The 27193-nt window shown below is 38.3% G+C and overlaps 1 protein-coding gene across 1 annotated transcript in view; it reads left to right on the top strand.

The window, feature by feature from the left end:
* Positions 1-27193, top strand: part of TNRC6B (trinucleotide repeat containing adaptor 6B) — a 141535-nt gene that overhangs the window by 7241 nt on the left and 107101 nt on the right. Inside the window, exon 3 of the mRNA XM_046907653.1 lies at positions 13867-13965. Within this exon, the coding sequence (XP_046763609.1) occupies positions 13867-13965 (99 nt within the window). The remainder of the gene's footprint in view (positions 1-13866; positions 13966-27193) is intronic.

The raw sequence follows: 27193 nt of genomic DNA, 5'->3' as shown, positions 1-27193 counted from the left end.
AGACTTGAAAGGGGAAATACATTCTTTGCTGCACAGCTCAGCTTTTTCATTCACGTTTGATGATCTGTTCCCAGTAAAGTAGCTCTAAATTTTTGAAGTGCACAGAGGAACAGTTAAAATCAGCCAATCACCTTCTCTCTTATTGGAAGTGAACTTCTCCACTGAAGAGAATACATTCAAATCAAGAAGTTTTCCTCTGATGAAAAAGGTGAGTTAGTGTGGGGAGAAACGTTTCAGACCAAAGGTGTAAATCTCATTGTATCAAATACTTCTGAGCTTGCCTAATAAGCCACAGAAAATCCTCCTGACCACATACAGTAGCAGTGGCCTCAGGGCGGGCAGGAACACAAAGACATAATTGGTCGGGTTGTCTGCAGTTCTAACCCTGTGCTTAGCCAGTGTTGGATGATGTTACTTTCACCAGTTTGGGTAACTAGATAAACTGGTAGTGTCTTCTGTGTGGATACTGTATATCAGCTTCACTTGGCCCTGCCTCAGCTGTGGAAGGAGTTCGACTTATGTAAATGTTATCTCAGTTTTACAAAGCTGCAACTCGAAAAACAGCTGGGAATTCATATTAGTTCACTTTCAAACTTAATAATGAACAAAACCCCCCATTTAAATGTGGGAAAATGTTCAAACCTAGCAGCAAATTTAAGGAGTTACATTTTTAGATAGGATGGGGCTGTGAAAATCAGTTATCATGTATTGCCAAAAAGGTAGACTTGAGTATTTCTGGCTGCAATAATAAATGCTGGCTACCTACCTTTTAAGTCCAGTGCCACTTAGAGAATGTTGAAGAGCTGCTTTGTGCCACCCTCAAATGACTGAAGATTTCAGTCCCTGGCACTTGCTTCAGCGGGTCCCAGACTTCTCTTACAAGTAGTTCCACACTCAGTAGTCCTAACTGAGTGTTTATATCGGAGTTTGCGCTGTTGAAGACTGGAATCATATCACTAATAACTTCATATTCTTGTCAAATTAAAAAAAGTTGCCATAAAAATGAGATGCATTGCCTCATTTCTTCAAAGAGGGTTGAAATAACATTGTTAAATATAGAGCAGGTTTTTGAAAAGGAGCTTGCTGTCCCTTTCTTAGGTGCCTAAATAACTGAGATGTACAATTCAGACTGATGTCAAGCTGTAAATATTGATGAAGCTGAACTTGGCAGCTGCTTACATTGGAAGCTGATGTTTGCGTTTGTAGTTCAGAATTCTTTGCTTAACAGCTTTGTATTTTTTTTTCCTTCGACGATAATAGTGTTAAGATCTGAACTTCTCTGCATATATAATCATGTTAGTAGGAAGTCAAATAAAATGTCTTTGTTTAAAACTAATAGTCAGTTATTAATGACTAGAAATGTGTTAAGTGTGGAATATTCATTTGGAGTATTTTAGGGTGTAAAGTAGCAGAGACTAAACTGAAGTATAAAAGTAAATTGTGACTGAAGCTTCATTCTCAACAGACCCCACTCCTCCCCCCCCCCCCCCCCCCCCCCAGAGCTTCTCTGTTCAACAAAGATTCTTTTTCCCTTGTTTGTGTATCACGACTATTGGAGTTAGCAGCAGTACTGATGTGTTTTAAGAAAGAAGATTTTGATATTCCTCTAATTCTAATATATGCAGGTAGTAAGAACTGAAGAGTTTGAAAGGGGCATTATCTTCCAATCCTGTGATGTGTTAGAAGGATTTTAATGGTGCTGTCTTTTAAGTCATCCCTGGAAGTTCCCATTTAAATGTGTCAGTGGACGGATAAGCCACCCTTCTTTCCAGGGCACGTGCCTGTTTCCTACTTTATCACTTTTTAGTTTGTTTTTGCTGCTATGTTTGATAAACATATTGTTGCATAGGTCTTCAAAACTGTTACTTCTAGATGAAAAGGAAAACTTTGATCCGGAGTAGTCTCCCTTTCATGGTGTAGATAATCTGATGTGATGATTCGGGTGGAATTACTAGCAGTAAAGTTATTTGTAGCTTTCAGGTCTAAAGTCGAGCTGTTTAGAAGTTGTTTTCTCTCTCGTGCTAACATTTAAAGATAGACAAAAATGCATAAAGTCTGGTCTAGTTTACCACCCCTCTCGTCCTCCTTCCCACTCTGAGACTCAAGTCCTTGGTTTTCTGAAGGCTTTCCCTCATTTTGCAAATATCCTGAAATAAAGCCTTGCTATTGTTCTACTTGATCTGCTTCAGCCGTGCTGAAGCTTTGGGAGTGCTGTGTAAATGGATTGCATCTTGACTACATCCCCGTTTTTTGCCACCAGAGCACCATTAAATTACACCATAGTTGTAATGCTCGTGGTAATGACTGCTTGTGTGCCATTAAGATTCCGAGCATTGTTGCTATTATCGTGAGGGAAGCCGTATTAGCAGTGTGAAATAATTCTCATTTGTGCCTGTAAAGCATTTGTTTTGGATACCTCAGTGAGCATAAGATGAACAATTGAAAGAAATGAGTTTGTGGGTTTCTTTTTTCTTAACTGCAATAGTTTCTGATTTTACTCAAAATTTTATTTTATTACATAAGTTGAGTAAAACTTTGGTATAGAGCTGAAAAAGTAGCCATTATTCTCAGCTCCTCGCATTTTAGTTCCTACATGCTTCAGTCATCACAAAAAAGTAGTATGCTGCTGCCTGTCAAGTGCTGGTTGGAGTGGAGAGCGTAAGGGGAGTGTTCTGTGTTCTAGAGAGCTTAAAGACAGAGATAAATGAACGTAGGGTGTGATTCAAGAAGATGCGGTTGGTCAGGTAAGATAAAGAGTACTCCCAACACCCTCAATTTTGATAGTTCTCACAAGAGGCATTGGGATAAAGTGTTGAAGGACTTGAGAAAAAGTAGCAGTTTTGGGGATACACATACACACGCACATAATTTCATATATATGGAGTATAGATATGCTTCAGCCACGCTGAATAGAGGGGACAGTGCACAAAGGAGTTTGGCACACTTAGCCAGTGAGCGGCCTTGGGCTGGCTGTAGTTGGGATTTAACCTTGATTACAATAGAGAAGTGATCTGCAGTGTAGGGTAGGCTGCTGCCACAAACTAGAGACAAAAATACATCTTATGTTCACCGTAACTTTTCATGGCTTCCTAAGCAAACCCAGTATGAACAGGAAATAAGAGAACTTTCCTGCTTCTTTATGCGTTGGGAAGCATCAGAAAGGTGCAAGCAAAATATTCTTAAGGAATGCACTTAGCAATTTTTTTTTCCTTTAGTGAGAGGAGGAATACTTGGCACCTTAGATGTTGTTTGTGTAAATGTTTTGGAACACTGGGGAGGTGGCAATGCAATGTTCTGTCTTCGGTTCATTTTTCAAGGTCGTCTTCGGACTCAAGAGTTAGAGACAGGATTTTCTGCGTAGGGAGTCTGACTGCACCGTTTTTATCGTACAGAGCTACTGTTCTTAACTATTATTTTGCATGTGACAGGTGACCCAGTATCCACATGATTAAGTGATCACAATTTTTTCCTATAAAAGAAATTATACAGATGTTAGTTAAGAAGTATTCCTAGTTGCTTAGATAAAGTCCTATAACTAGGATTTTAAAAGAAGTATTGTTTGCTCTTTTCTCATTTCCTCTTTAACATCGATTCAGCAGGACATATATTCTTTAATGGAAAAAAATTGCTTTTCTGAATGACTCATGTTATGCAGTTGTCCATTTAGCAAATCACGGAATCATAGAATGGCCTGGGTTGAAAAGGACCACAATGATCATCTAGTTCCAACCCCCCTGCCATGTGCAGGGTCACCAACCAGCAGACCAGGCTTCAGCAGTGTTCTACTTCATGAAGTGGTTTTGCTAATTTGTACTTGGGCTCTTGGTGTAGGACTCAAGTGCTGTGGTTAGAGGCTCGTGTTTTGTACCTGTAGGTTAATGACATAACGTTTGTATAGTCCTTCTGTTCTTACAGTCCCTTAGAAGAACAGGGCACACAGGGTATCTACTCTAAGTTACAGTTATTTGTATTGTTGAAAGTGGCTGTGTCAGATCTACATTAACAGTTCAGTCATTTTCCATCTAGAGCAGACAACTTCTGTGCAGATAAGTTAATACTGAACAGAAGTATGAAGTTGTGCAGCCAACACTGAATTAAACATAATGGATGTTTTGTCTCACGTCGTGTTTTGCTGTAGAACACTGTGATGATTTTCTGTGTAGCACTCAGCTACCATTGCTGAATGCTGTTTTCCTCTGTTTCTTACTAAAAAAAGAAAACTAAAAGGATTTCTGCTTTTTCCCTTTCTTCCTGGCTGCTTTGTTTAGAATTGTCTTGAGTTATTTTTTTTCCTTGAGGAGTGTCTTCTGGATTTCCTTCCACCCAATTAGGGCAAATAAGTGGTCCTAAATACTATAGAAGAGCGGTCAATTCTTTCTCAGACACCAGTGGGATCTCTCCTCCTACTTAATTGTTTCTAAATGATTACAAATTACATTTCCCTGTTTAGTCTTGGGAAGTGAAGTGCAGTGAAGGACTACTGTGGTGAAATGTGGATTGTCCTGAACAATTTTTATGGTAAATTGTGGCCTTTGCAGTGAAAGGGTGCCATAGATGGGGGCGGAAAAAAAGCATGAAATATTTCTGCGCTGTTTTGAAGTTGTGAATTACTTCAGGCCATCTTCTCGATTTCCTAATTGGATATGTCATGTTTTTGCGTAGCTACGTCAGCTGGCTTTTGTGAGGTGATGAATTTAGACAGCTCGAGGCCTTTTGGGCGGAGTGCACGTGTGTGTTGTTGCTTTATCAGAAGCATTGCAGTGCGTAAGTTGGAACCGAGTTTAAAATTTACTGCTGTCAAACATTTGGGGATACTTAAATGGCAGTGGCAAGACCCCCTTTTTCTCTGCAAATGTACTGTTACCAATCGGAAATGGGATGAATGCAAATCATGCTCAGAAAGCTGTTAGCTAATGTCAGAAGCTCAGAAAAAAAAATAATATTCTGGTTTATGGCAGCTATTCCAATGGGAGGAACAGTTTGTCACTACATAATGTTGTACACCTTAAGTGTGAGCAATCGCCAGCAAGATGGTGCAGTGAATTCAGAAACATGCCACCTGTTGATTAACTAAATGATAAACTTCCTTTTATAGCACCTAAATAATACCCACTGGAATAATTTGTTTTTGTGTGTGTGCTGTTAACTTGGATGTATAGTGGTAAACCAGTGGTTTTGGATCCCTTCTCGTTCCTGGAAGTCAGCTATGTCTTGCAAAACTAAAACTGAGGTATCTTTTAGCTTAGCTGTTGTTAAGGCAGGGTGGTAGGTTCTGAGTTAATTGAAATGTGCTTAAGTGTTGGCCAGCTCAGTGATGTTTGTGTGTTGTCATTCTTTCAAAATAGGATTACATACCCAACAGTTATTAATGAGATTCATTTTTACATGTAATTACAATGAGGAGTTCTCAGAATAACATAACCACTTTCATTGAGTGCACCTATGTGTGTTGTCTCACTTCTTAAAAAAGAAACAAGTTTTACCCCATTCTTCCTCTCAGCTGCAAGTATTTTTAGAATTTCCTACTGTTCTGTGATCTCTCTCAGCCAGTAGGAAATTCTGTCGCACATGTTATTGGTCTTAGCCAGATTCAGATGGGAGACTGCAGGGAGAGTTTGAAGGAGACGTTGTACTGATTGTAACCTGTTCCTTTCAGTTCTGTGCACCTGGAATACGGTGGTGTTCCTACAGAGGCAGCTTACGCAATGTGAGCAGAAAGGAGGTACTTGCTGTAAGTCATGAACTTGGTGAGCTCCCTAAAAAATACTTAAGGAGAAAAGCTAGCCTGGGAACCCCAACTCTGTAGAGGGTATTTTGCAGCCTCAGAGATATTTTACCTCAGCTAAATGAATTGCTGCAGTTGACTGTATTAGAACCAGAACCGCATAGAGAATATTGTGGAGGCTACACTGTACATGTGTGGGGCGCTGGTGTGTCAGAGGATGACAGTTTATGTACTCCAGCAGTGTGTAGATATAATGAATTGTTTCCGTAATTGCAAAGTAATGCATTGAGTCTGATCTTGCAGTGCACCTGGCTATTAAATCAGTACGAGTAATTAACTGGTTAATACTTCAGACGTGTCAGAGTTTGGGTTGGGGGAGGGAGGATCCCTCCCAGCTTTGTTCTTTCAGTGGTGCCTAAGTTGTGGCTGGGGTTTCTTTGCTTTCATTTTTGTTTTCACTCCTATCTTGTTTCCCTTGGGCAGTTGGTGGCTACGTAATCAAACTGTGTCTGCTTTTCCTAATAATTTTTTCCTTTGCAGTCCAGATAAGCATGTTGACACATCCTAAAGCCTAGCTGTTGACAGAATTAGATAACGTGAGGATCTGAGTTAAGGGATGTATCCATGATATTTACAATCTCTTCTGACTGCAGCAAATGCTGGGATTCTCCTTGCTGTACCATCTTTGCAGTCTTACTCATCTGTATGTCGTGTTCCACCTTTAACCCAACCTGGTTTTGCTGAATTGTAGTTTCTTGAGCTACTTTGGTTTTGCTAATTAACATTATTATTGTGCTAGAAACATAGCTTTATATTTTTTACAGTAATGGTAGGAAAATGATCAGTCGTTTAAATAGATACTCACTAGAGGCTTTCTCTTATTAGGGATAGGAATCCATACTTTTTCACAACCAAGATTCTGTGATGAGGTAGGACATGCTATTGGTGTAATTAGCAGCAGTTCTCTCTCTTCCTGTGGAGACATTAGTGGTTCATAAGCTTTGGTTTGGCTGGAATTTTTAATGCTTTTGCTAGATACTAATGTTGTGGTATTTCGGCGTCCATCCTATAGCAGACTCTGGAAAAAAACAGCCTGTTTTTTTTTTTTTTTTTTTTTTCTAGCTTCTGCAGTACTTCATAGAATCATAGAATGGCTTAGATTGGAGGGGAACTTAAAGATCATTCAGTTCCAAACCCCCACCATGGGCAGGGCTGCCACCTGCCAGCTCAGGCTGCCCGGGGCCCCATCCAACCTGTCCTTGAGTGCTTCCAAGGATGGGGTACCACAGCTTCTGTGAGCAACCTGTGCCCTCTGAGTTATAAATAAATAAAAGATCTTCTTACCTATCTACCTACAGATAGGTAATGGTTCACAATAGGTCAAACAGTTCAAAACTGTTGTGAAAAGGGTAATATGATGATAATGAGAAAATGATAATGTGTGTGTATGTGTATATAGTGTTAATAGTATGCCACTGCATTGGTTGTTGCTACATGATGGGTGCTCACCTGGTGCCTGGCCAGGTGGCTGACAGGCAAGAGCCGCTGCCTTTTTGGTGTGGCAGCAGAGGGCAGGGTGGAGCCAGGACAGCTGGCCTGAATTGGACAAGGAGTATTCTGTACCTCCTGACATCGTACAGAAGTCTGTAAAACTGGGGGGGAGTTGTCTAGGGGCAGTTGCTGCTCTGGATTGCTGGTTGTCAGTTGACGGAGGACAGTGGGCAGTTGTGTTGTTGGTAGAAGGTTGGCTGGCAGGCAGTTGTGTTGTTAGCTGGGTTTCACTCAGCATGTGGAAAGCAATTGCATTGTGGCTATATCTATATAGTTACCATTGCATATTTGTTTCCATTTTCCTCTTCTGTCTTAGTAAATAGGTTTTATCTCAATCCATGAATTCTATTCTGCTTCCAGTTCTCTCTCATCCCACTTGCTGTGGGGACTGAATGAATGCCTGTGTGATGTTTAACTGCCTGCTGAGTTAAACCACAGGAAGGTTTTCTTCTTGTTGTTGTTTTCTTTTTCCTTTCCTCCTCCCAACAAGTGGTTCCTGTGGCAAAGTTTCTATAGACTTTGATAATGACAGTAAAGTCTCGGAAGAGAAATATCCTGTTCAGTATCAGTTTGATGTTTCTGTCATGCAATATACTATGAAATATGTGTTTTTAGGCAGAATTTAATGTCAGGCTGCAGCATGTAGAATTTATTCTGGTGGCCAGTTAGCTTACTGTCAGTCTTCATCAAATGGTCTTGCCTCTTAAATGGCTTGGTGGGTGACAGGATAAGCATCCTTTTTTCTTCTTTTTTTCTCAGAACTGGTTGTTGGCCTAATTATTTGGGGATGGGCGAGTAATAATTATCTTGAATTAATAAATTGTATTGTGATTTTAGGGTTTTCTTGAAGGTAGCTTAAAATGCATTTCCAGGAGTGGTGTAACTTTATTCTGTAAAAGTCTAAGTTTGCTGAAATCCAAATTTGATAATTTAATAATTATCCAAAATATCAAAATAATTATCCAAAAATAAATCCAAATTTGACCCTAGGGATCGGCAAATAAATCATTTTGCAACATGTGAATTTCTTGTCTTTAGAGAATAATTTCTTAGATTGGGGCGGCAGTTGAGGTAGAAGAATAGTGAAGAGGAGGGATTAGAGTAACTGTATGTGTAACTATAGCTCTTTTTCTTCCCTGTCTCCACAATATTGCATACATTACACTGAGGGAGAGGAAAGGAACCTGTGTTGCTCTTTTGCAATTACAAGTTTTTATTTACTCCACATTATCTGACAAGATAACTATGACATTTTCTAAATACTTTGTGAGTAGGCGTTGCTGAGCTTCAGAGGCAATTGTCTTTCACTTCTATGCGGTTTTTATCTAGTAAAGACCACGTTGGATGTCTGATTTATTTATTTTTTTAACATATATAATTTTTTTGTCTTGTAGGGTTTCGTTTTTGCACTGAATGTAGCCAGGACGGATCCTTGCGGGCTTTGGTGGCCCTTGGAAACTGTCAAAGGTAAAAAGTCAACTAGAGTTCAGTATTGCATTCTTGAAAGTTGAAAGTGAGATGAACATTTGCCCATACTAGTTTTTAATCATTTGTGCAATACATTGCTGCCATCAGATATATTTTCTAGTGCGTTACTTCCGGTGGGTTTGGATATGAAAGATTTTATATAACTGCCTGATGGGATTTGTGTATATCAGCTACAGTTGATTTATATGGTGGCTTTCTTTAAAATCTCATCATAAATTAATTTCCTTTTCAAAGTCACTGATATCTGCAAGTTTTTAGTTCCTATAAGCAATTAATTTAAATTTAAGCTTTATTTTTCTTCTGGATGCTCTTGCTTTTATCTCAGTATCTCATAACTCTCATTTAAAATGGCAAAAACTCTTCTGTTCTTTTTCCGTATGTTAAATTCTGTGTTGCTTTTGCACAGTGAGAACAGACTCCATGTAATATGAAACTATAGCCATTTCATAATATAGCTAGATAATCTGTTAAAAAATAACACATTTTTGTCTGCATGCATACATGAAGGCCAGTGATTGCAATGATCAATCAAAACTGTTGTGTTAGTAAAATAAACAGTTCTATTTAAGACATAGTTCTGTATCGTTCTACCTTCATTTGAACTCCTGTTTTCACGTATGGCATGTGTACAAGTTTGTTGTGTTCTGAAGAGCATTTGTCTGCTTGTTTTGCTTTATGCTCTTGAGAGAGTACCTTCAGGTTTTGCTCTCCATCTCTAATGGTGACAACCTTGCTATCCTTTGAGGGTTTTCTGTGGGCCCTATCCGATTCAGACTTCACAATGCATAGGAACCACAACTGATTTTATATTAAAAAGAGTTTCTTTTCTCTATATCGTATGAAAGACACTATTTTCCTCTTTGTTCTGTGATTGCTGCTGGCAATCTGAAAAAATAGTGCTGGAAGACCCATGTAGTAATTAGATAAGGTGCTTAGTTCTGATCATGACTATTTGACACCCAGCAAAATTCAAGACATCAGCTCCCTTGCTGATGAGGCTCTTATGTTTCTGAAAAATCGACCTTTCTACATGAGGGAAAGTCAGGCTGAGGAAGTACCTTGTTCATTGGAATTACTCTTCAGGGATTTGTGAGTGTATGGAAGTTTGGCTGAGTTTTACTTGCCAGACTTTTCTAGAATGCAATAGTGAGAAGATGGCTGCTCTCCACTGTCATGCTTACCCTGTATTTATGACTGGTAGCCGTATCCATCATCCTGTTAGCGCTGAATAAATTCTGTACGTCTTTGTTTCAGAAAGTGATGGAACACAAATAGAACTAAACATTAAGCTGATTTGGCCTGAAGCCTTATTACTTTATGATAGGATAATGTTATCTTAGGCATTAAGGTTCGTAAGAACAATAGCAAGCTCATATTAGTGAGTGTCTCTACCTTTTCTAATAGCTGTATTATATTTTAGAGTTAAAAACTGTTACTAACTGTAGATATGCATCTGCTAGGTGAATGTTGACATACCTGTACGCTATTTGTCAGACTTTTCACTGGGGTGCTTTTCACTCATGCTGAAGCTAGTATTTTCAGAAGACCTCAGCTGAACAAAAGGGCTGAGGGACTTCAGTCCCATCTGAAGTAGTTTTGGTGTGTATATGCAAGAAAGGACGAAGAGGATTATCATGCTTTGACCTTTTCCAAGAGTGGCTTTGTTCATAGGTGTCAGATCTGAAACTCTAAATGGACTGTCTGTAAACTTTATCCAACTTTATCCCCAGGGAACATGGTGCATCACATTACTGTTCATTTTGTTGGCCTCTTTTTCAATCTTACAGGACTGTAGTACCAACTGTCTCTCTATCCTCTGTGTACAAAATAAGAAAGCTACTCTAAGTGTGATCTTCAACCTTCTGCTCAGAAGCTTAAGAGGTTTGACACTGCCAACAACATGGAATAACTGTGTTGATTCTACGTATGCTGGCAGTATGCTTCCTTGACTGAGAAGTCATCCTCAGTTGTAATGACTACTACAAAAAAGTCTGCCACAGAAATGCTTTCTCAGGGATTTGGAAATCCCCAGATGTCTACTTTTGGCAATAAGGAAGCTTGAAGTGCAGCATTCTTATGCTAGCGGCTCTGTGAATCCTTCCTTTTGTAGGGAGTCAAGGAAAGTAGGTAAAAATGTTAGTATTGAATTGGACATATAGTTTGTTACTCGATAGTTTGTATCCTGAAAAAAGCCAAAATCCACAGGGAAAAATACAATAAAAGGATAGTACTCGGCAAAACTTCCTCCTGTAGTCTGTGGCTTCAGGTTCTTAAGCTCTTCCTGTACCAGCTGCAAGATTACTTTTGTGCATTTTAATTTTCCCCCAAATTAGAACCTTTTAACTTCCAGCTTCTTGCCATCCCATGTGAATGAGTTTGTGCTAGCTGAATGTTGTATGAAATGGTAAAATCAATTATGTTTTGAACATTAAAGCTGATAAAATATGAGTTGTGGATGAACTGTGGGCAAATGAAAAGTGAATTTTTTTTCCTTTTCCATTGCAGTTACTTCTGCTTCTCACTCCACTCTCTGAGATACTGATTATTCTAATGTATTTATTCTCTCCTCTATGAGGCAGCTTGCTTGCTGTTGTTCTTGTAGCCTTTCTATTTTTTTCCTGATTTTATTTCATAGTTCTACTTTTTTCTTTTTTTCCTTGATGTTTTTTTTTAAGATTCTTGTTTTTTTTTTTTCTTCTGTTTTTTAATCCTCCTGGAGCAGTATATAGAAGCTCATGTCAAATTTTGCCACTTTCCCTTAGTAACAGGGGAGATCTCAGAAAATAAACATAGCAGTTCTGAGGTTCGTATTTGAGTTCTTCTAGTACTCTTAATGAACAGTGACAAGTCCTCACAGTGGTCTTGTTTTGACCTGACTGATCTTGCTGTATTAACTTTCTTCAGTGCTTCTGCAGCTCAAGTTCCATCTTTCTTGTAATTCTGATCTGAAGTCAGTTTGGTGCCATAGCAGTCTTTCTGGCCAAAGCTGTTCTGGCTCTTGGGCTGTATGCTGTCTGTGCAACAATCTGTGGAGCTTCCCAATGGCTTGAACGTGATCTCACCAAGGGAGGTGAGGAAGTCCATGCCCCAGCAAACTGAGATCGGACTGGGAAATGAAGTGTGGCCAAGTACCATGGACAGGGCCGAGCCCTTGCTATGGTGAAGGAGCTCGCCTTGGTGGAGAGCACCCAGTATGGACACAAGATCTTGGATGCATGCATGATACACGTCTTGCATGCCATTTGGTACTTCAGATTTCTGATTACTGACAGAATAACTTATCTTCATCAACCTTACAGTTCTAATTTCCCCAAGGTCTGTCCTTACCAGCATTTATTTGTTAGAATGGAAGTTACTCCAGCACAGATGTATCTTGTGCTTAGGAATTTCATTGCTAGTAGAGCCTAACTCCAAATTCCTTTAGGAGCATTTCATACAGTATTCCACTTGTGATGTTCCTGCCTTTGTTTACTTAATCTCCTTGTTAAAGTGACAAACTTTAGTCTCGCATATATTAATGTTGCTCAGTGACATGCTGCAGAAGGGGCTGAAATTTAGATTAATTTGTTGTTAATCCTGTATGAATTGATTATGCCCCTTTCGTAATTTACAGTAGAATTTTTGGAAGGGCATGAAAGCGGAAGATATTTCCAGAGCACTGATTTGTGTTGTGCTAGAAAGAACTGTTTTTCACACTGTATTCGTGGTTAACTTGTATGCAATGGTGTGGGGCAACAAAGGGATAAAATAATGCATCTTTTACTGCTAGCTGATACAACGCTTTCAGAATGTGTTGGATCTCAATCAGCTTATTTCATGCACTTCAAAAAGTCCTATCTGAATATTCGGAGGTGGTTTTGGACAAACACAGTGTGCTTGATTTGTTAAGCTAAATCTTAGGTTTGAGAACAATCAATACATTCACTCAGTAGTGGCATTGATTGTACAGCCTGCCCATTTCAAGTTCATGAGCTGTGCAGAAAGCATTTTCTTAATTTGGAAAGGTTATACCTGTTATGCCTTGTGCTAGCATGTGAAGATACAGGTTAAGATAGAGCACCACATTTGTAGTGACAGTGCTAGTTCAAAAGTTTAGCATTCATTGAAAAGGGAAATAAAGTTGTTTGTAACTGAATCTGTCGTAATAGTAGGGCAAGAATCTTCTGAGATCCTCGCACCCTGTGAAAAGAAGCTATTTGCTTTATAGTTTTAAACTTGGTGTGAGCCCTTATTTCCACAGAACTGGAATATCATGGATCTGCTAATAGCAGATATCCTACCTTTTTGAATTAGAGATTTTTGCTGAATTGCACCTGAAAGATGGCTTATACTCTGGAGTGAAAGATGTTCTTAACTTCTTAATCGAAGTCTTTCTAACTGTATTGCATTTGTCAAGAAGATAAAATGTTATGGTAGGAATTTGGGATGTAGAATTCGTTCAGTTGGAAATGCACTGACACTGTCAGAGAAATTTAAAAAGTTAGCAAGTAGTGCTGAACAGTGAAAATGCTGGGAGCTGTTGGCCTTCGTTAGATTGGAAATAGCGACATAAAGATGACTGACTTTATTTGCTTCCTGAACCGTTTAGAGCTCAGACGGTATTTATTTCTAAAACGAAGTCAAAGAGAAATTCCCTGCAGTAAGAATTCAGAGTTACTCCCAGGATGACTGGTAGTCTTGACTGTATTTCAGACTGATAACCTATAGACTGGAAGCTGTATCAGTGAATGTAGTATTCTGCACAAAAGCTGTTTTCCCATAAGAAAAATTTGCTCGCCTGTGCTCTCTGTGATTATTTCATATTGACCGTAGCTTTAATCAGTGAACACAATGAATGCAAAAAATACTCAACAGTGATGTATTTCAACATGGAAAAGACACCAGTTTCCTGTTAGGTGCTTTTTCTCTTGTTAAGTAGAATTACATCTTATCCTGAATAGCAGATGCCTTACTTGTTTGCACAAAACGTAAATTCAGGGAATATGTGAACATGGAAGGTCATAGCCTGGAGTTACTATTCATGTGCACTGCAATCTCGCGTAACACTGTTAAAGGCAGCAAATAATTCTTTTAAAAACTATATATTTCTTTTTATCTTTTAGGCAGTATTTTGCATTTCTGCAGAGCTTTGCACAGATCCTGTTCCCATGCAAACTGATGAGGGAGAAATACTGGAGGAAGGCAGTCCCAAGGTCAGTGAGGTAAACAGTACGGTATTTTGGCAGATCAAGAACTTGCTTGGCTGAAATGGGAAATATGTGGAGTGAATGTTGACTACTGGTGATATTTTTAATAAATAACTGCATGCAATAAATAATATTTATGATGCTGGAGGCATTTAAAAATAACATTTTTAAAAGCTTTCAGGAACACGGGCTTTTTTTTTTTGGTAGACTGCTAAGGACTGGAAGTGTCTGCGTTAGGGTACTGCCAGGAAGACATGAGGGAATTCTTGAAAAGAAATACTAATTTTGCTCGTGTTCTGTTCGTTAGAACTGGAGGGATCTGTCAAGGTTTCTGTCCTACGCACCCACCCTGTCAACTAACTAACTTGAAGAATTAGGCATGTGAGCGAGCTCTTAGGTGCAGGTATCAGTGTTTATAGTGTTTATATTACTGACCGATTGATCGCTTCATTTCCTTGCACGTATCAGCATGTGCTTTGTTGTGAGCTGGATAGACTATTACCTATAAAGGTATCTGTGATACTAGACATGCACTGTTGAGAGAAGGTTGTTAAGTTTGCTGTTGAATATAATATTGGTTGCGACCTGCTTTTTGCTATTGAGACCAACTTCCCGAAGGCGCAGATGTTGAGTCATGGATGACTTTGGTTTACATAATGTCACAGTCATTATCATATTCTTCAATAGGTTTATAAATGTATTTTACAGTCCTTTCTCAACCAATTTGTATTAACTTTGAAATTAATGCATTTTAAAATATGTCTTCTAAAGTTCATGAAGAGCCAAATCATGTTAGCTTGTAGTTTTCCTGTAATGTACTTCAGTTGCAGCTGAAAAAGGGAATCATTGCAAGACTGAAAATTTGTCATCAGGCTGTAGCTTTCTGAGACATGTTCTCATAGTTTTATGCTCCAATAGAACAAAACATGGTTTAAGCTCTAGTCATCATGCTAGAAGGTAACTAATTATCATAGAAATAACTTGATGGTTGTCCCATATGTACTTTGGGAACTGTGTTAATTTTAAATGGATTTGAAGTAAGACACAATGGATTTGAAAGAAGACTGAATAGATTAGGAAGTGACAAATGAAAACATATCTGTGGATGCACCTGAACCCACTCAGATGGTTGAAAGCTTCTCTTAACAAGAATGTGGCTACAAGTACCAGTGGATGATACTGATGAGAGGAAACATCATGGTGTGCTTAATTATTGTGTTCAACAGCATGGTCACTGGTGCTTAATTTTCATTAGACAGAATCTGTGTGTGTGTGTGTGTGCGTGCTTATGTATGGATATATATACACACACAAAAAGCTGTATGTGTATGTGTATATATATATACATATATATATATGAGCTTTGTATTTTTTTCTTTTGTCTGTGTGGCAGGAAGTAGACTGAAGTAACGCTCCTGTGAAATTTACTATTTTTCTCCAGTAAAAAGCATGCCTTGCTCTGATTGGAATTTTAATTTTAATTGGAATGGCAAAGATTATAAGCTTCGTCCCACATTAGGTGTTCCAAGATGTATAGAGCTTAAATTCCAAATAAAGTCCTTTAAACTGACTTCAGATACCTAAGTGCATATGCTTCTATAACGGGTGTGACTTAGAGAAGGTAGGAGATTTTGACTCAGAGTTTCACCAAATAGGTATATGTTAAGCAAAACGTTCTCAGGACTACATCAAGTCCTTCTCCTTATCCTGTGATATACAGGACTACACACTGGAGTGCATGCCCCAATGTTTCTTTTGACTGTAAATGATAGCCTCAGGAGAGCTTTATGACTGTAACAGTTGAAGGATCTGTCCAAGAAAAACTTAGGCAATGTGTATTTCACTGTAGTGTTTTGTATCATTAAACGATGTACTTCATTTAAAAGCGTTCCCGTGATCTAATGAGTCATTTTCATAGAGATCTTTTCCCTAAGAAGTATTTTTTTAAAACTTCAGTAATGTAGTTCAGTTTTTCTTCTTGCATCAAGACACTTTTTTTCTCTTCTTCTCTGTAAAGCAGACATGCTTTTTTTGTTGTTTTTTTTTAGAAGGAACTAGTCTTGTTCCTCAAATACATTAATAAAACTATTAATTCACATTTTCTTTGTTTCTTTCATTTCTTCCCTTTTATCCATTCAAAAATATTATGCCGTGAATAAAACCCAGATATATACTTACTGATATGCTTATTGTTCAGATCAGTGGATCTTCTGTGAGGTTTTTTTTTTTCCTAGGTGTTTATACCCACATTCAAATCCTAATGATCCTTTTGGACTCCTCCCCTGCTTACACTCTGTAATTCACACAACTGTTCTCTGGCCTTCAATAGAAAATGATTTTTCAGCCTGTAAATCATATCTATATCTTCTAGAGCTTTATTTCCTGTGTACATTCAAGAAGGACATTTGGTGCATTTGCAGCTCCTTTGAAGCTCTTCTCTTAAACATTGTAGAAATGGAACCCGCAGCTCTTAGGCCTTATTATGACTTTGCTTGCTGCTGATTAAGTACATTCAAACTACTTGAGTGACAATAAGTTTGATTATATCTTATCATGTTAAGGTACCATTCGTAGCCTCTGTTCTGGATAATTCATTTCTAACCGAAAAGAGATCTGTGCAAGTGATACATAGAAAGAAATTACCGTTTGTGTGGTCATTCCTAGCATCTTTTATTGGCTTCACCAGAATAGCTACGAAAGTAAAGTGTGCAAGGTTTCTTTCTTGAAATTACTGCTTTACTCTGCAGGCCTTCAGTAACAGTACTGAGGCTATTCTTGTGAAAGACAGAGGAAGAAAATGTTGAACTTGGTTTTATATGTTTTTGTTTATATCTTGTAATATAAGGTGATTGTGTGGTTTTTTTGTTTGTTTGTTTTTTAACATAAGGTCAAAGTTAAAAGCCACTTTATGTCCATATCAGAAAGGCCCAGGCCTACATGTTGGAATGCCTTGGTATCAGCTATGCTCGAAGCATTTCTACTAAGTAGTAAATGGCCTTGCTGTGATTGTGCTCCATACTTTTTTTCTTTTCAAAATGCAAAATGCTCAGGGGTCTGGTGAGTATTTCTCCACTGTTCAGAATTTCTCTCCTATTGTAGGTAGAGGTAGGCTTGAATGAAGTATTGTGGGGTTTCAGGGATGATACCAAACTTATCCTTCTCTGAGATACGATTGAATATCTGAATATGGAGATTTGGGTACTGCAAGAATTAACATTTTTATGGTGCCAGTCTTAAAATAGCTTTAAACATCGTGGCCACTCGATGTCATAGGGTAGGGACAGAAAGATATACCTTGCTTTATTTATTTATTTATTTATTTGTGTCATTCATTCTTTCCAGGGTTGCTTTCCATCAAAGAGTGGGCTTCCCCCTCTCCACAAACCATTGTAGGCTGGACTTGGGGAACCTTACTGTCTTCACAGCTTCCTTGCCAGGGCTTTTCATCTAAACTGGCTCCATTGTTAGATCTCACTGTTTCTTCCTTGTTGCCAGGCTGTCAGAAAACACACTTTCTGTTAGCATAACAGAAAGTTACATATCAACATAGTAAAGACAGCAGGCAGCTGTCAATAGCACACTTGTGATTCCAATAATTAGATGATAATCACTCCACTAAGAGGGAAAAGAACACACACAAAAGTAACCTTTTTCAAATGTCTTTTTTTTTTTTTAAAGGTAGTTATTTTTGACAGATCTGCCTTATTTGACAGCAATTATTGGATCTATTTTATCTATGTGATCAGCATGGATACCACATAGCAGTGTATCTTTCACTTTACAGAAATACTTTGGTGGTGGGGAGGTGTCTGTTTTTTTGTCTTTTCAGCATCTTTTTTTTTCTTCCCTTCACTCTTTTTAAGAAATTCTTCCTTCAAACCGAACGACTTCTCCTGCTCCTTGGATTATGATTTCTTTTTTCTAATTATGCTTTATGTGAGTTGAATTACTACTTACAATCATTGAGCTTTTTCTATTAACAGCCTCAAAACTTTGAAAATATCAGCAAGCACTGAGCTGCTTTTTCGTGGCTCATTTCTTTTCAGCTGTTTTTATCCATCTGTTAAGGATTGTTGCCCAGACAACACTTCTACTTTTGTTTCTCAGTTGCTCCTTTACTGTAAAATATTGCAAGGGGGAGCTGAAAGTTTATGCCTGATTTGGAATATTTTTTTAATTATTTCAATATTGGTAGATATTTTGAGCTTAATTTGCAAACATCTTTCCCAAAAAATGCAATTAAAATTTTCATATCAAGTGTTGTAGTATTCCTCCCTTCCTGCCCTGATAATCTTTCATCATTCACACTAAAAACCCATGAACATGCAGAGAAGAAGGACGATGACCTGCATAGTGTATAGAAAGGTGTTTATGAATTGTGGTTTTGGTTCCATGTTGTAGGAGAGAAAGGAGGAAAACAGCTTCTTCTGCCTGTTTCAAATATGGCTGTTTCAAAACCAGCGATGCAAAAATCAAAGCTTGTCCTGTTATTCAGTCTCACTGTTCAGTGCTGCTCATCAAACTGTCTGGAGAAGGTTACCTGTTAATCATTGTTTCATTTCAAGTTGCCCACCTGTTCTTATCTGTTAGTGAGAATCTTCTCCTTATGTTATTGCCTTCTTGTTCTCATTTTTCTTGCCTCTTGGTGTCTAATTGTGAACTAGCATTTTCCTTCTGCTTAAATCACTTCAGAACTATTGATAATGGCTGTGGTTGTTTTATCTGGAGCCATTCACACTGAGATAATAAAAAGTTAAAAAGTACAGTATGCTTACTCAAAGATTTAAGCTGTTGAAACTAAGGAAACTTAAGCTTGCCAGAGTAGCATTTGTATTTGATTTGATAAATTACATGTTTTGATATTTATAAACAGAAACTAGAAGCATTGTTGGGAGGGGAGTGTTGCCAGCTGGGAGATACCTGTAACTTAAAATAAGGAATGGTTCACTCACTCTTTCTGTGGGTAAGCTGTGCTCAGTGTTTTGTAGTCGGTGTTAACTGAATGGAGATTGTCAAAAGTTAGGCTGGTGTCGTTGTTTGGGATTTACAGTTAACAACATAGTAAGAAGAAAATCATATTTGGGCAGTTAGTTAATAGTAAGTCCAAAACCTGACGCCTCTTAGTGGCACAGAAATGGCTTTCTATTCAGGGGGTGCTAAATAATTTAAAACATTCAGGCTGAAGGCCTACACAGTGATGAACTGAACAAATCACTTTGTCACTGGAGTTGGGGTGGCTCGTTGTTGTTGTTTTCTTTAAAAAGCTGTTTTCCAGTTTAGTACTGGCTTCTGGTACCTGCTGCTTACAGGCTTGATGTGTTCTCTTGCGGTATGAATCCCTGCTCCACGTGACAATTTTGGCTTATTACAAATAGCTGAACTGTCAACCTTGTAAATACCTGGCAAGTCAGGGTTTTCAAGATTTTCAACTTAGGTTGCTCTTAGCTCTCCTTTGGGTCCAGAAGAGTCCTAATTTTTTTTGCTTTTTATAAATCATTCGCCATAATTTTGGAACATGTTACTCTATTAGTTCTTTAGCTCTGCTAGGAGGTTACTCATAGAGCCTCCAGCGTTTGTTCCCTGATACATAGGGTATGTTTCCATCATTTGGAATGTGAGTTGTAGGCGTCTTTGTGTAAAATTGCCTGTAAAGTCCTCTTGGAAGCAGAGGGGTGTTCTGCCCAGCAGGCACAAACCTCATGCTTCTCTCTAAGCATAAGATCAGGCCTGAGCACACAGGGAATTTTTAACAAAATTCAGAAATCTGTTCATCTTTCAGCGAAGAGTGGAGTTGGTTTAAATCTTATGTTAATAAAGTTGTCCTTCCTTTTAATGGTGTATTCATAAAATGTGTAAAAATGTTACCTCAGACTTCTCACCTTTTTAAGACAAATTAACAGAATCCATTAAAGGGAAGCATTTTACTTTCATTTTTTCTCTTTAACACCGTGGCCAACAAAAATGACCTAAATGCAAAAGCTCTACATAACTGAACCTTTCTTCAGCAAGAAGAATGTTGTTTGTCAATTTATAACTAATTTTCCAAATTTCCAGGCATTGTAACAAAGAGCTATAAATTACTGTATGTTATTGAGGTGCACTGGCCTCGTGCTTTCAAAGGTAAAGTAATTGAAGAATTTGTGAAAAAGAACATAATTAAAGAGACAGAGCTACGTGAGCCATTGTTAAGGAATGCTGTTTGCAGCTAAGATTTTTGGATAGTCTTATAGAAATTGGCTCAGCATGAAGGACAGGACTTCACCAGTTTGACTGTGTTGTGAAACCTCTTTACGCATAGTGAACACGGAAATATTTAAGACACAGATAACAAAACTGAAAGATGACTCCCTCCACTTTCTATCCTCTGCGCACTCTGAAGTGCTTTTTAAGATACAGAAAAAGAAAGTTAATAAAACCATGTATTTTTTTTTTCCCCTTGGGAAATACCATCATCTACCACATTGACTTTAAGATCTGTAAGGACTGTTGTCAGACTGTCCTTTGATCCAGCCTTTTCATATGTATAGTCCATATGGAGGATATATAATAGTATGTCATCATTCCAGTGAACAGGTGTGCATCTGGTTTCTGGAGGGGGAAGAAATACGTCAGTCTCAAAAATTCAGTTTAGACTCTTTTCAGTTTAGAATCTTTTCCATTCTTTTGAAGGTTATTTTTCATTAATACTTTCTTCAGTAGTGTTGAGATGCTACTAGCCAGGGAAACTTCAACTGATTACAGCAAATGAGAAGATGGTGTAAAATGGGGAAAAACAAACAAACAAAGCAAATAATATTTGCTTAAAAGATGGTTCTGCATTTTGGAACTAACATAGTGTAGCCCCTTTATGATTTTCTTGGACAGAGACAGGGGCATTGCTTTGTAGGTTTGCTTAGGAAGCGTCCCTTTTCAAGCCAGTGTGCAGTTGGTTCATAATTTGAGACGTTTCCACCACCTTTTCAGAAAACTGCTCTTTGACCTCTTTCCGTTCAGCATTGGCTTTACAAAGGTTTTGGAACTGATTGTAGTCTGTATCAATGTGACGTGTTAGAGCTCTATATAATCAGCTACTTAAAATCTTGTTGATGGTGAAAGCATTGATAAATATTCTTAATCTTACATCTCTCACTTGGTTTGCCAGAAGACAATATCTGGGAAGAAACTTGAGCCATGGTCAGTAAAAGCTTTTCTTAGCCTTGGAGTTCATATCGTTTGTAGTCTGATCAGTTGGGTTGGTTCATTGAAAAGTGTAATACTGAGTGATCTCATTGGCTTCATTCATTTGCATGATTCTAAAAGGACAGTTGCATTTTCACTCAGTGATCTAGATGGGTATACATTTCTTTCAGTTCCTCAAGCCTTTTTCTCCCCTCCTCTCATTCCACGTGGAAGAAATGGAGCTGATGTTTGTGAAGAAGACTTTTCATCTTGCCACTAAAAATAGTAGTGATGATCTTCATCATTATGGTAGATCGGAGAGCGTGTGGACAGCTAACATTTGAACTCTGGAAAAGACATTGTGCAATGTCAGTTTCCCTGAGGGTAAAAGCAACATTAAAAGCATGTCAGCATTTCATGTCACTTGCTTTAAGTCAATTCACTCAGACATTTGGCTAGTAGACAAGAGAGTATATTACTCAGAAGGTATTGTGAAGAAAGGAGAATGTGATAGCTGTCTGTGGATGCAGTAAGCCTGTGTGGAATGAGGTTGCTAAGAAATATTGTGGAAGTGCTCTGAATTCACATTGATAGGTTTCCCCAGATACAGAACTTTCGTTTGTGATTGCTAGAGAAATAACTTACTCTATTGACATTTGAGTTATTGTTTGAGGACAGGTTTGTGATGTATGAAAGAATGGCTCACATGTCCCCCAGAGATGTGCAGATGCTGCAGTGGCTTGGCACTCTGTTGGATATCTCACAGATTTTAATAACCCTGAGAAATTTGGAAAATAGCATACAAGCCAGCCATCAGCATTGTCAGTGCCTCTGTTGTAGCTGAAGTGAGCTTGGATGTGCGTTCTGATAACTGCAGCTTTTTTGTTTGTTCTTGACAGTGGTCAAAAGTGGATGTCTAAGTAAGAGGCTAAAAGTGGGGTTAATGTATACTTGCTGAAGGCTCACAGCCCCTGGCTGTTTGTTGCTCAGGGACTTTCTGGGCCAATAGGTAGTTCCTGTGTTTATAGTCCACGCAATAATTTGTCTTTTGTAAACACAGAAAAGAAAATGAGTTCTGTCTGTCAGATCAGATCTCTTAGGGACAAATAATGTCAGCACTTCTTTGCCTGGCTTATGCCACTTCAGTCAGTCCTAACAAATAAAATTTATGGCCCGGTAAAGGTGATCTAATGCATAGTACAGAAGTGTGATTTAGTTTTCAGTAATATAATTATCATCTGCTTTCTCAATCCATTGAAAATTCTTTGTCGTTTGTACCAGTTGCTCTTCTGTGGCAACGCAGCACCTGGCTTTCCAAATATAAGGGGAGGGGAGCAGTTAACTTCTTCTCATTCTTCTCTTTCAGGGTGGTTAACAGTGTGTCTATTACAATATCAGCCACTTATGGATGTCAGTTTAAACTGCTATAACTTGTTCATTTGTGTCTGTACCGTAAACTGTTAACTGAATTGGCTAAATAGCCATCGGGCAGCATACGGGTGGCCGCTAGAGCTGCTGGTCAAGGGCTTTCAAGTCAGATTTTTTCCCCTAAATATTTGGGAAACATAAAAGTTTTTTCTGTTGCTTTTTTTTTTTCCCCAGTTGTACCAGCTAGCTAGAATTCATGCCTTGTGAAATGCTGATGGTATTTATCAGAAGAATAATACAGAAAATAATTTAAATAAAGGATGCTCATTTCTTATTAAGTACAGATTTAACTGAGATCCATTCTACATACGTACAGAACACGCTAACAAAAGGATGGGCTCCATTATCAGCTGTGGCAGGATATGCAGAGCACTTGGATTCTGAATACTTCATATATTTTGAGCCTGAATTTGCTGAACTACTATTCAAAACTGCCTTAGCTTCAAAGTTGAAGATTTCAAATGATTTTCTAGATACCGTGTCATGCCTTAACTTCAGTGACTTGAAGAAACCCCTTTGGTGGTAGAAGGTGTTACTAGAAAAACAGTTTTGTGGTACAAACAGGTGAGTATCTCAGAGTGCTTCCAGACCAAGATTCAGATAAATTACTGTATACACTGATGAGTTGTTGCACTTGAAATACTTTACAGCTAAGACATAGGTTAAATTTTTTTTTTAATCTTTCCTATCTGTACAGTAGGAAAGAGAAATGTGGCTGGAGTCCAGACCTTTTCAGCATTTTCATTGTGTGACTCCTGTCGTTAATATTCATACATCTATTTGTTTAAAGCTTAGCAGGGAATTCATGTTAAGCTGCTGTGAATTTCATAGATTATTAGATAGTATAAGCATCTCAGAAGTCAGCAGGGAAGATGGGGCGTGGTTTACTTCTGCAAGTGCAGATGATAAGTTTGAGTTGGTGGTAGAAGATGATTCCTAGAGTTGTTAAGCAACGTGCAGTAGTGGTTAAGTGAAACACAAATTACGTATTCTGAGTTACGCAAACTCTATTCTTAATGTTTAACTGAGCCGTCATTTGTAATCTGTCCCCTTGCTCTGCTATGGTGATGCATGTGTGGTGTATGTTACTATGTTGGCACTTAGTGTTGAGTCAGGAATTGAGCTGCCATGGGGCTGCATATACCAAACGTAAATACCAGATTAGTGATTTCAAATAGCAATCATGTGAGTTTTAAGTGTGTGAGTATTCAGAAGAATAGTCGATGATTAGTGAGGAGATACTGAATGTGATTGTGATTTATCAGTAGGATTACATCAGGAAGCTTTCACTTCTCTTTTTACTAAGAGGAAAACCAGCTAAGACTGCATAATGGTAATAATATTGAAATGCACAATCTAGATGCTGTTGAGAATCTTGAAGAAAATAGTGAGTAGGCTGGGAGCTGGTTCACATCTTGTGCTGGTATTTCCTTGTGTGTTGAGTCTGTGCTTTTGTGAGGGGAAGCAATACAGCAAGAACCTGAAAGGGTCCAAAAATGCAGACAGCTCTGTGCATCTTGTCTCCAGGATTCTCCTGTGCGTACTTCAGGAAAGTACTTTACTTTCTCCCTTTAGAAAAAAGAAAGTTAAGGACTGTGGGTTATTTTTTTTTCCCTTTAAATTTAGAAATAGCCATTTAAACTTTTAAAAAATATTTTCATCTCTGCACTGAAATTAAGGTAGAATCTCAAAGGTTTACACTGGCACTAATTTGTGCTCAGTAATTTGTGCTACTCCATGCACATTTGGAGATACCGGCTCGCTGAACGGAAACTTATTCCTAAGAAAATCATTCAGTGTTTGCAGCTAAGTTGCACCGGTTTTATTCAGGGAAGTTAAAGTTTAATTAAACAGTTTTATCTGTTGCTAACATGTAAAATTTATCCTCAGTTCAATTTTTCCAAAATGCTTATATTAAGTCAAGCAGAACAGTGACTCAGCTCTCCTTTCAACTGTGGTAGTGATTACATTTCTGTTAGACCTCAAACTGTCTGATATTTCCGACAGGTCCTTCTAGCAGCTTGGCATTTATAGTTTCCACAACTGCTAGCAACAGTGACTGGTGACTAATTGCTTGGATTTTAATGATTAGGTTGTGAAATTCTACTTAAAGCAAGTATTAGCGAGACAAAAGAAATGCTGATAGCATGTTTACTGTAGCTCTGTTGCTACTGAGGAGTAGGAAGGTGTACTGCTCTTAAAGCAGTAGTTGCGGTGAAACACGAAATGTATCAGTCTTAAGCTGGACCTGCAACAGGCTGTGCTAAATTAAGTTTGAGCATGGGAAGTAAACTGCTGCAATCTGCAGACAGCAGCTTTTGACCTTGACTGTTCCTCAGTGAAGGAAGTCTAGTGATAATCTAGATAAGGCTTTTGGTTCATACGTTGGAGATGCTAATAAATGAAAATTGTTTTGAGACTTGTTCATGCTCACTCAGGCAGCTGGTTACTGTCTTTGTTGTTATTGTTGTTATTTAAAAGGTAAAATTAAAAAATAAAGAAGGAGGATCTGTTGAATGGGAAAAGGTAGTAAGAGTAGCTCTCTGGTGAAGCTGTATTAGCGTGTTGCTATGACTGGTGCAGAGAAAAAAAAAATGTTTAAAATGAAGTGTAGGATTTCTTACAAGGTTTTGTTTTATTCCTGAGAAAGTATTTGGTTTCTCTTATGCTCAGTTCAATTTTGTAGGGGTAGGATATTTAGCAGAGATGTTGAATTCTGTTAGGGAAGTGTACTTTCTGACATTAATGTTCAGGACAGATGAGGGTTTTGCTGTGGAAACTTTCTAATCCTTCAAAATATGTCAAACAGGCCTTTATCTAGGAACTCCAGACTAGGTACACTTCCTAATCAAATCCATTAGGGTTTTGTTGAAAATATTTTTAGAAAGAGTAGAAGAAAACTGTGGTAACAGCTGTTGGACTTCTGGAGAGGAAAAAGAAGTACTGATTTGTTATGTCTAAGACACTTTTGGTATATCTCATTCTTTAGAAACTAAGTATTAAAGTGTCTAATTGTGAATATCTTTGGAAATGTATATAAAACTGTCTTTTTGTATTTAGATCACTCAACGTATAAGCTTTTATAAAAAATTGAATGTTCAGATGCTTGGAAAGAAAGATTAAAATAATAGAATACAGAATTTGACAACTTGCAGTTCCTCTTAATAAAAGCAGGTTTTCTATCAACTTCCCTCCTTTGCTGTTCAAGGGTCTATTTCTGGTTCCTGCTTCCAGCTGCCAGAATCTTGAAGCCTTCGCCATCTCTTGCCAGGAGAAACAGGTGCAGGGTGCACTTTCTTTCATTCTTGGAACCCATGGCTCCCCCTGCAGTCCTTTTAAGAAACTGAAGTGTCTCAGACCGTTGGCCATCCCAACTTTTCTTCTTTTCTTGGCAGAAAAGCAATCGGTAAAATAGTGTTCTCTTACCTCCACCTTCCAGTCTATTTCTATGTATTCAGGATAACTGCATTTCCTGTCTGTTTATATCAAGGCTTAAATTATGCTTCTGCTTGCAGTTAATGGGATCTGTACACTTTATGTAGCTGAAACTTAGTAGAGAATTTGGGCTTCCTTAAAAAGAATAGAAGAGTGCTGGACGTGATGCTGTGATGATAGAATGAAGAGTGGCTGAGAGACTATTTGGGGGAAGAAATGTCCATAAACATTTCATAGAGAACCGTATCTGGAGGAGAAAAAGAGTAATTTTTCTAGCTATTTTTTGCTGTTGACTGCTGTTCCTCTTTTCAGTTCATCCTCTGGTAGTCGCTTAATCAAAACTTGTTAAATATTATGTTCTCATCCTTTCTGCGTTGTCATTGGGAAAATAAGTTCTAAGTATTTTAGTTTTTATGTACTTGTTTGATTTGAAAAGTTCAAAAACTCCAATGAGTAAATTAGCAAGACCGTAAGAATTAATGTTAGAAAATATAAATAACATCCATGGAATTTTCCTTGGGTGGTTTGTTCGTTAATTTTGTTTTTGGAGGCATCTCTTTAGATTAAGATAAACTACCCAGTAAAATACTTTTGACGTTCAAATGTCAAGCAAAGCTGGGTACGCATTATTCCATTTTATAAGTTTATTCTAGACTTTTTAGAACACCAAATAAACTGTGTAGCTTTTTCTGACAAAAAGCCCAGTGCCCCTCAGCTCTGTAATTCCAGTTGGAAAGTGAAAAATACAGATCACTGATTGTGAAATGATATTACTATATGCAGGCAAACAAGAATCATAGAATGGTTTGGGTTGGAAGGGTCCTTTAAGGTCATCCAGTTCCAACCTCCTGCTATAGGCAGGGACACCTCCCTCTATACCAGGTTGCTGAAAGCCCCATCCAGCCTGGCCTTGAATGCTTCCAGGGAAGCATCCACATCTCTCTGGGCAACCTGTTCCAGTGTCTCACTACCCTCACAGTAAAGAATTTTGTTCTAATATCTAGTCTAAATCTACCCTCTTCTGGTTTAAAGCCATTTCTCCCCCATCTTGTCGCTACCTGTCCTTATAAAATTCCCTCCCCAGCTTTCCTGTAGGTCCCCTTCAGGTACTGGAAGGCTGCTATGTGTTCCCCCCAGAGCCTTCTCCAGGCTGAAGCGCCCCAGCCCTCTCAGCCTGTCCTCTTTGGGGAGGTGCTCCAACCCTCTGATCATCTTCATGGCC

This window comes from Gallus gallus, chromosome 1 (genome assembly GCF_016699485.2).
Source record: "Gallus gallus isolate bGalGal1 chromosome 1, bGalGal1.mat.broiler.GRCg7b, whole genome shotgun sequence".
In the NCBI taxonomy this organism is placed as follows: Eukaryota; Metazoa; Chordata; class Aves; order Galliformes; family Phasianidae; genus Gallus; species Gallus gallus.
The sequence above is the reverse complement of the archived record's forward strand: the minus strand, read 5'-3'. Positions and strand labels throughout refer to the sequence as shown.